Source organism: Vitis vinifera, chromosome 2 (assembly GCF_030704535.1).
Source record: "Vitis vinifera cultivar Pinot Noir 40024 chromosome 2, ASM3070453v1".
Taxonomy (NCBI): domain Eukaryota; kingdom Viridiplantae; phylum Streptophyta; class Magnoliopsida; order Vitales; family Vitaceae; genus Vitis; species Vitis vinifera.
Window position 1 is genome coordinate 15,446,778 of NC_081806.1, and position 9,838 is coordinate 15,456,615.

At 37.0% G+C, this 9,838-nt stretch overlaps 1 protein-coding gene across 1 annotated transcript; it reads left to right on the forward strand.

Moving 5' to 3' along the window:
* Window positions 1-3,107: 3,107 nt before the first annotated feature.
* LOC100251728 (protein ACCUMULATION AND REPLICATION OF CHLOROPLASTS 6, chloroplastic) lies at window positions 3,108-9,552 on the forward strand. The gene is made up of 6 exons (XM_002262638.4): window positions 3,108-3,853; window positions 4,413-4,637; window positions 5,685-5,945; window positions 6,045-7,008; window positions 8,090-8,217; window positions 9,054-9,552. The coding sequence occupies exons 1-6, from the start codon at window positions 3,320-3,322 to the stop codon at window positions 9,342-9,344; spliced, it is 2,403 nt and encodes an 800-aa protein (XP_002262674.1). The 5' UTR covers window positions 3,108-3,319; the 3' UTR covers window positions 9,345-9,552.
* Window positions 9,553-9,838: the final 286 nt, after the last annotated feature.

Consider the following 9,838-nt stretch of genomic DNA (forward strand, 5'->3'; position numbering starts at 1 on the left):
TGGGTTGGGTTCTAAAAATCAAGGGACATGGTTATAAACAAGACTTGAAATGTCTATAGTGGGAGCTACCATTCCCACGGTGGGGTTCCTTACTTATTGACATTGATAGCTCAAGGACAATGATTATACACTTAATATTGGATATGAAATGGTTGAATCATCTCACGTTGTCCCACTTGCATAGTACATGGGCCAAAGAAAAGGTGTGTTGATGTTGCCTTCAAATACCTTTCATGGTTAAGGTAAGGAGATCAATCTGAGAGGGTCTCAACTAGTAATAAGATTATGAACTGCCTCACATAGGCTTGATTCTTATGATACTAGGATACCTTGAAAAAAGACATGTAGTTTGAAAGCACTACACTTTTGCTAAATTAATTACTAATTTGTTGTACATGCTCAATAAATTAGTGCATGGTTTTTATTTTTGTTACAAATATTGTGTGTTATGGTTGGAGCCAAAATATGTGGTCTAATAGCACATATTTGATATGATTTATGCACCACAAGCCACTCAAATCATCCAACTTGACCCAAATTGATGCTAAGGCCCTAGCCACGAGTTTAACTTGCATTTTGAAGATTTATCTCAGGTTTAAGGGAAGAAAATGGTGCAAGTTGAATCACTTTAGATTTGAATCACTTTAGATTTTGAAAAATCGAAAAAGGGTTAAATGAGGACATAAGTAAGTCAAGACTCATGGACTACGAGGAAAGGCAAGACAAGATATCATGAGTTTGGAAGATGAGGAATGACCATTACAAAGTAAGAAAAAAGGCACACAAACATGGGAAATGCATGAAGCAAATTCATCAAGTTGCATGGAAGTTTGGAACTCAAAATCCGATGACAACATGTATTCTGAATTTGAGGCAAAATTTAGAGCACTTCTATTTCAAAGTTTGGGAAGTCAAGAGTCCAACGCTTCAAATGGTGTGTAAATTGGAACAGAAATGAAGAAATTATGGTCATTTGAAGACAACTGCGTATAATTAAAGGACTATTTTGAAATTCAACTTATGAATTCAAAATGACCCCAATTTTGAATTCACCCACTGCCACTTTGATGTTTCGCCTCCTCCATGTCAGGAATTACATCTAGGGCACTTCATCTGCCCTAAGTGGGCCCCACGGGTTTATAAATCAACAATTTTATTATTTTCTAGTCATTTTTAGGCAATTATTTGTAATAAGTGGCAATGAAAGTATGTCATACGTTAGGTAATTGATGATATTATATAAACTCTCTTAGTTCTAGGGTTGATGCATCTTGGATCTTTTCCAAGAGTTTTGACATTGGAGGCAGAAAAAGACAAGAACTTTGTTTTGTTTATTTCCTTCTTTGTTAAGTATATTGTTTTTAGTTATTCTTGATTCAAATTATGAAATTTTACTTTTTTATGGATTGTGATTATGACATCAATCCATGAGAGGCTAAAAGCCAACTTGGGGCTTGAAGCATGAAAACCTAAGGGCTAGAAAACCTATAGGGACAATTTATAATAATGAGATTAATTATTGGTTGAGTTACAATTTATCAATTTTGTTTTTACTATATCCTTGTGAGTTAGTTTAGGGAATGATATGGTAAGTTATCACCCGATACTAGTGATTCTTAGTAACTTTTGATCATTAGTTATCTTGGTCTTCCCTATTGTTATCTGCCTCACAACAAAGCTATAGAGAATGGGAAGAGTTAAAAAGTCAAATCTTAAACTAATAATTCATCTTATTTATTTGATGGGTTTAGGAGTCTATTTTAAAAAAAAGAAAATTAGGTTTTAGATGCAATCTTAAGTTTTAGAGCTCGGGTTGATTGTGAGCGGCCAAGGATCCTAAAACCCTAAGATCATATTACTTAAAAGACCTTTATTTTCTTTCATTTCTATACCTTAAGTTGGATTGTGAAAAGTCCCAAATTGAATCAATCAAATTTAAAATCAATATTCATTTTGTTATTAATTAAGTTTCCTTTACTAGTTCTATTTCATAAATGTTAATTCTCATATTTCTTTTCACTTTAGGATATAAATAAAAGTGATTCATTTATCCTACTATTGACAAATTCCAGAAGCCAGTCCCTCAGGGCGATACCCAGGAAACTACAAAAGTCTTAGTAGCTTTTTCTCTAATTTTTCTTGGCTAGAGCTACTAAGTATTAAACTTAAGTATTTTGGTACAATAGAGAAGATTGGTCATCTTATAATTAGATTAATCTCATTCTCACTACTAATAAGTTAACCGAACCAAACTATGTGAATTGGAAAAGGAATTTGGACATAGTACTCACTTTAAAGGAGATAAAGTGGGTAACTTAGGAATTAGCTCCATCTTCCCCTAGTGAGCATTTCACTCAGGAGGAGACTAATGCATATCATTGTTGGCAAAGGGTGGATACCTTGCATAACATGCGTGTGTGGACACATTGCACATTAAGTGTTTTGAAACCCAATCCATCAAATCTCCATTGGAATGGGCTTGGGCCCATAAGGTTTCCTTTTGCCTCTCCACAAGCTCAATAGGCTAAGAAAGGTGATTGATATAAATACCCACTAAGGGTGCCCATCCATTTCCAATGTGGGATTGACATTTCCTTTCTTTTCCACTTTAAACACTCTCACACACACTCTCAACCAACATTGCCAACATTCAAAACTTCTCTACAACTTTACATGCAATAGCATCCCCATAATGCCTTTTTCTTCACTTTGCCTTAACCTATCACAAGATACCCCCACGACAAAATGATGAGACCAATCTCCTAGGCATTCAATCGTCCACATACGACAAATGTTGATTATTAATCTCTCTTATTGTTTCAATTTCCATTAGGAATTTTCAATTTTAGTAATTCACATTATGATAATTAAATGGAATCATCATAGAAATTTTAATAAACTAAGATCATTGCAGCGTGTGCTTTAACATAATATGGCACATTTATTAATCTCTCTTAGGCAAAATGATGTTCAAATATTGGTTTTAGAAGTTTGTTATGGTGGGATTCAAAGATGATGTTTGTTTATTGTTTTAGATTTACAAATACTCGTTGAAGTATGAGCGGGGGTGTATTAAAGGAACACTCTTGTCTAAAAAATATTGTTGAATGCAAAAGAAAATTCCTCTTGATGTCGTGTCACAATGAAATGGTGTCTTCTACACTAATATAGTAATATTTTATTTCTGAAATTTATGTCAGTACTAGATATTTTTCAATAAACCAGGTGACCCACAGGTAATTTTCAAAGGTGGGATATTCAACTGTGGCAGTGAAACCTTAGAGCATTCAGAGAGAGGGGCTTTGGCTGGGAGGCAGGCATGGCATCCATGGCACACCTCCGCCTTGCTCTCTACACTCCAAGACTCGTCCCACCGCCAAGAAACTTAAGAAGACCCTCCAAAATTAAGTCCCAGGGCGGCGCCCCCGCTGACACTCCCGGCACCGCCACCGCCTTCTCTGCCAGCAAATGGGCCGATCGCCTCCTCAGCGACTTCCAGTTCCTCCCTCCGCCACCCGCCACCACCGCCGCTTCCGACCGTTCCACCGAGCTGACATCACTCCCGCCTCCCCCACTCGCTCCTCCGGAGCGCGATGTGTCTATTCCGCTCCATTTCTACCAGGTCTTGGGCGCTGAGGCCCATTTTCTTGGTGATGGTATCAGACGAGCGTACGAAGCAAGGGTTTCGAAGCCGCCTCAGTACGGGTATTCTCAGGAGGCATTGATAAGCCGGAGGCAGATTCTTCAGGCGGCTTGCGAGACCCTAGCGAACCCTAGGTCGAAGAGAGAGTACAGTCAAGGTCTGGCCGAAGATGAGGTGGAAACGATTATCACCCAAGTGCCTTGGGATAAGGTAAAAATCTTTTATAGCAATGTATATGGTTGGTCCCTTCAGTTCATGTAAATTGTTGCTTCATTACTTGATAAATTATGATTTTGGGTTACTAGGTAGTTTGATATGAAATAGAAGTTTTATTAATATAACATCATATACATTGTGCATAGTTCGCCCATTTCTTTGTAGTTTAAGCTTCCGGGTTAATTGGGATTTTAACATTGCATAGAGATTTGGTTAATATATGATTTATAATATTTTTTTTATTAATTGGTTGTTTAATTTAGTATAGAGATGTAGTTAGTGTACATTATTAGGTTTTTCGGTTAATTTGTAGTTTGATACCATTCTTTTATACTCAATTTCATGTATATTTATCGACCCGGCACTTGATAACTCAAGTCTTTGCATTCACTGGTAGTTTAACATGATATTGAAGTTTTGGATTATTATATTGTTGGCTTATTGCTTAATAGGTTAAACTTTTGGTTTAATTTACAGTTTAGCATGATGCTTTTATGATGTGTTTGTTTGGTTGATTGAGAGTGTTGCCGATGGGATTGGGTGTAAATTGTAGGTTCCTGGGGCGTTGTGTGTGCTGCAAGAAGCAGGAGAGAATGAGATAGTGCTTCACATTGGAGAAAGTTTGCTTAGAGAAAGGTTGCCCAAATCTTTCAAGCAAGATGTTGTGTTGGCGATGGCACTCGCCTATGTTGACTTGTCTAGAGATGCAATGGCATTGTCTCCTCCTGATTTTATTAAAGGTTGTGAAGTGCTTGAGAGGGCTTTGAAGCTGTTGCAGGTAATAGCACTCCACATTTTCACATATATCTTTCTGCTTGCATTTGCATTTTCAGGTCATAACATTTCATATTATGTAGTTGTAACATAAAGATACAGTAGCCCAACAAACAAAGTTCAGTATTGTCTAAAATGCTAATCACTAGGAAGTAGGATTTCTCATGAAACTCGTTGGTTTATGATTATAATCTTAAGAGCTCAAGGTGACAATTTTCCAAACAAATGGATGATATTAAGAGGATAGCAGCTAAAATCACCAACCTTGAGGTGGATAATCTTTAATGAATTTTTCATTTAAAAGAAAAGAAGCAAATATGCTAGATTAATGTTAGTCAAAGAACAACAAGATGACCCACATACAGCGAAGAGAGTGGATTTTTTTTGATAGGTAAAATACGAAAATATATTAAAAGCACCAGGAAAAGGCACAGAGAAGAGACTGGAAATTGCTAAATCCTATAAATCTTCATTTTTTTTATTTTTTATTTAAATAAAATCAAATGATATGTTCTTTCCTATAGTTGACTATTGATTGCAATTTGTGTTGATCTTAGTGATAAGTCATGAAACAACATGCTCTTAGAGACCTCAATCAATTGTTTTAAGATGTTTGCTATATGCTATAGCAAGAGATCACAAAAGCCAAATGTGAAAGCAAAACCCAACCTGCCTACATACATGCTTTCCCAATGACTACCCCTCTATCCTTCTACTTAATGTACTTGGTGAAAGCAGATTCCAGAATTGTTATTGTCCAAGTTTAAGAAGAAAGGTAATAGAATTTGTCTCTTGAATGTACGATTATAGTTATTCTATCTGGTTTAGCTTCTTTGATGACAATACAACAAAAATGCGTGCTCATTTGTCTCTTCTCAACTCAAAATTTCTTTGAAGTTTGTAATGGTTCATCATCAACATCTTATATGCATAAATGTAACTATTTTGCATGAGATTAGTGCACAGTAATGCAAGTATACAACTATACCTCAGTTCTGTACTGTGCTCCTACTTGATGAAACCTTGAGCTTATAAATCTGTTCTTATGTAGGAGGAAGGAGCCAGCAGCCTTGCGCCAGATTTACAAGCACAGATAGATGAGACATTGGAAGAGATCACTCCACGTTGTGTTTTGGAACTTCTGGCTTTGCCCCTTAGTGATGAATACAGGACAAGAAGAGAAGAGGGTCTTCAAGGTGTTCGTAACATTTTATGGGCCGTTGGAGGTGGTGGAGCGGCTGCAGTAGCTGGGGGGTTCACCCGTGAGGATTTTATGAATGAAGCCTTCTTATGTATGACAGCAGCTGAGCAGGTGACCTAGCAGGTTATTTTCATTGAATCCATACTTGACCTTTTGATCCTTCATTTCTCAACCCTCTCATTCATTTCTTTTCCTTTTTTTCCCTGGAAGGTTAATCTATTTGCAGCTACCCCAAGTAATATCCCAGCAGAAAGTTTCGAGGTTTATGGAGTGGCACTTGCACTTGTTGCTCAAGCCTTTGTGGGTAAAAAGCCTCATCTCATCCAAGATGCTGACAACCTGTTCCAACAACTTCAGCAGACGAAGATAATGACCCCGGGGAACCCTGTCTCTGCATATACTCCTGGACAGAACTCCGAGATAGACTTTGCTTTGGAAAGGGGTCTCTGTTCATTGCTTGTGGGAGAGATTGATGAATGTCGCTCATGGTTGGGATTAGACAATCATAGCTCACCATACAGAGATCCATCTATTGTAGAGTTTGTTTTGGAGAACTCCAAGGATGACCATGATAATGATCTACTTCCAGGGCTGTGTAAACTTCTGGAGACATGGTTGATGGAGGTGGTTTTCCCCAGATTTAGAGATACTAAATGTGTCCAGTTCAAGCTTGGAGATTATTATGATGATCCTACGGTCCTGAGATATCTTGAGAGGCTGGAGGGAGTTGGTGGATCACCATTAGCTGCAGCTGCAGCCATTGCAAGAATTGGAGCTGAGGCTACTGCAGTCCTTGATAATGTTAAGGCTAGTGCAATTCAGGCACTGCAGAAGGTGTTTCCTGTTGATCACGGAAATGAGAATTTGAGACGTGAAGATAGTGGGATAAATAATTCCGTTCCTGTTGTAGAAAGTGAGGAGCCTTTGCAAAATCCTGCTAGAGATGATTCTGCCAACATAGCTGAAATTCCTAAGGAAAATAGTTCTGATGAAATATATGAACAAAAATTAATTACCGAAAAAATAAAAGATGCAAGTGTGAAGATCATGTGTGGTGGTGTGGTGGTTGGACTGATGACTTTGATTGGCTTGAAGTATTTACCAGCTAAGAATAACTCATCCATTCTACGTAAGGAAGTTGGTTCAGCAATGGCATCTGATGTCACCAATGTGGGTACGATCTAATGAAACACTTTCTTTTTTCTTTTCTTTTTTTTTGGTTAAATAATATATGAATCATTGGCACTCCAATCCTGAAAAGTGCAAAGATGCATTTGTTTTAGTTTATTTATGAAGTTTTACATGGATACTCTCTATAGAGTCAGTATTGCATGTAAAACCGACATATCCTGAGATACAGTTGTATTTGCCTATCATGAAAGTCCAGTTAATACAGGGCTTTGGCTTTCTCTGACAATTCTGTATTTATATGCTTGGTCAAATAAATCTTTCTCCTTTCTGATGATTTTGACACCAGTGTATCAGTTATTTATTTTCTCCTTCGAGCATATTTACCTATTTAGTGGTATTTTTGGAGAATTTAACTAAGCAATCATTATCTGCTTGAAATATGTCATTATTTTTTCCCTTCTTTTCTCTTATCATTTGGAATAGATATTTTTGTTTACAAAATCTTTTGAATGGCTCACAAGGCTCCATTTATGTCAATACTCTGTAAATTTTTTATGGCTCTGCCCCGATTTTTACCAGTTTACTGGATGATAACAAAAAGACTCAAGTTTCTATTTTTTTTTTTTTTGTAATGATGTTCTGAGTTCCCATATGGCCATGTATAAACACCCAAGAGGTCATTTCTTCGTTTATTGCAAGCTTGAGAGCTCTCTCCTCTCATCTCCTGCAAGGTATAAGGAACGGTCTTATACTCTTTTGTCATTTTCTATAAAGCCAATCAAATAATATCTTTTTTATCTTTATATCATATTCTGGTTAACAAGGTGTTGCCTTTGAAAGAACTGAGCGACGCATCACTCTATGCCGCTCTGAGTTCCCATGCAGGCATATAGAAACACCCAATAAGCTTCTTCTTGACTTCTTGCTAGCTTGAGAGCTCTCCTCTCATCCCCTGCAAGATAAGGAAGGGTCTTATACATTTGTGTCATTTTCGATAAAACCAATGAAAAAACATCTATCTGAAATCCAGCAATATTCTTTTTTTCTTGTTTACAACCTTCATCTTATTCATACACTTAGTGAGAAACTTCTTTTCAACTTTTAATGCAAATGTAACTATGCAGGGTTGGTTGAAAATTCTGAGGAAGTACCCAGAATGGATGCAAGATTTGCTGAAGGTCTAGTTCGCAAGTGGCAGAGCATTAAATCTCAGGCTCTTGGACCCGATCATTGCCTTGGAAAATTGCCAGAGGTGAGAAAATCCTTAGTTTATTGGCATCTAATTCCTTTTGTTAATAAGATATCATTTTCATTCGCATTCATTTTTCCTTCTGGCATCCGCCTCCATATCAAATAAGTTGATAATTCAGAATCATCAGAAAAATTTACTTACCTAAAAGAAATAAATAGAGACACCAATTCGAACTGGTTGGCTTTTCTGGGAAATGAGTTCCTTTTCCAGGAAGTTTATTTACCTAAAGAAACACACTTGTATGATGGACAACAATTCAAAAGAAACAGTAGAAAAGGACAAAAGGTTCCTCTATCTAGGCCAGAGACCAACACCATCTAAGCAAAATCATTGTTTTGGAGATTGCTTATTAAAAAGATTAAAATTGGGATGAATTTGTGGCACTTGTGGCCTCAGCATTCTCAGAATGAAATGTTAATGACAATCCTGAGTACCAACCTTACTCCTATGTCACATAAATTTTACTTTTCTGGGCATGACCAAGGTACCCATTTAAGCTAGTGTTGGGCCCATTTCAAACTGGCTGTACACAGTTTATGTACTGGTATCTTGCTGGTTTATTTTGCCTTTGTTTTTTGAAGATAGTCATCTTGTGGCCACATGTATGAGATTGGTGAAGATAGTCTTCTTGTAGGGGCATAAACAGTGTTTGAAGATTGTGATCTTGTGGGCTATATGGGAGTATCTCAATCATTAGTATGCTATTTGTTTGTGAGGGCGCTTGTTTGATGTGCTTTTGTGCCTTTTTTTTTTTTTGGTTGAAAATCCTACAAGTGAGCATGAGTGGTCACCACTTTATCAATGCAGTGGTGTTCTAACACTGAGAGCTACTGCAGGTTCTTGATGGTCAGATGTTGAAGATTTGGACAGATCGTGCAGCTGACATAGCACAGCACGGCTGGTTCTGGGAATACACTTTGCTAAACCTGACAATTGACAGTGTCACCGTCTCACTAGATGGGCGACGTGCCATGGTGGAGGCAACTCTAGAGGAGTCAGCCCGCCTAACTGACACTGTGCATCCAGAGCACAATGACTCATACAGCACAACCTACACAACAAGGTATGAGATGTCCTGTAATAGCTCAGGATGGAAAATTACTGAAGGAGCTGTGCTCAAGCCCTAGTGTAAATACTCTCTCTCTGATATCAGTTTCTTAATCTTATTCATTGTTTTTGTTCTCAATCTTCCATGTATTTAGGCCAATTTTGTTGTTACAGTCCATGGATATGGTAAGTTTTTGCTCTTATATGGCCCTCTAGGTTATTGTTTTCAGTACCCTGGAAAAACCCTTTATTTGGAAATAAGCCAGAGTTATGCTTTGTCTCTTGTCAGTTAAGATGTCCATGAAGAATCCAAAATGGTTTGGTAGCTGCAGTATTATTCTGAGTTTGATGTGGAAAAAGGACACTAGCGCTCATCTTAGATTAGAGTATTGGGGAAAAGGAATATATAAAAATAATGGAATTATTTTGAAAATTATTTTAGGATTTTTTATATTTTCATATATATATTTTTTTTTTATTAAAAAAAATATACGAAAGAGGGATAATGTTTGAGAGAAGAAATATTAAATTGAAATTAATTTTATTTTCATTTTTTTCTTTTTTTTCCCTCCCT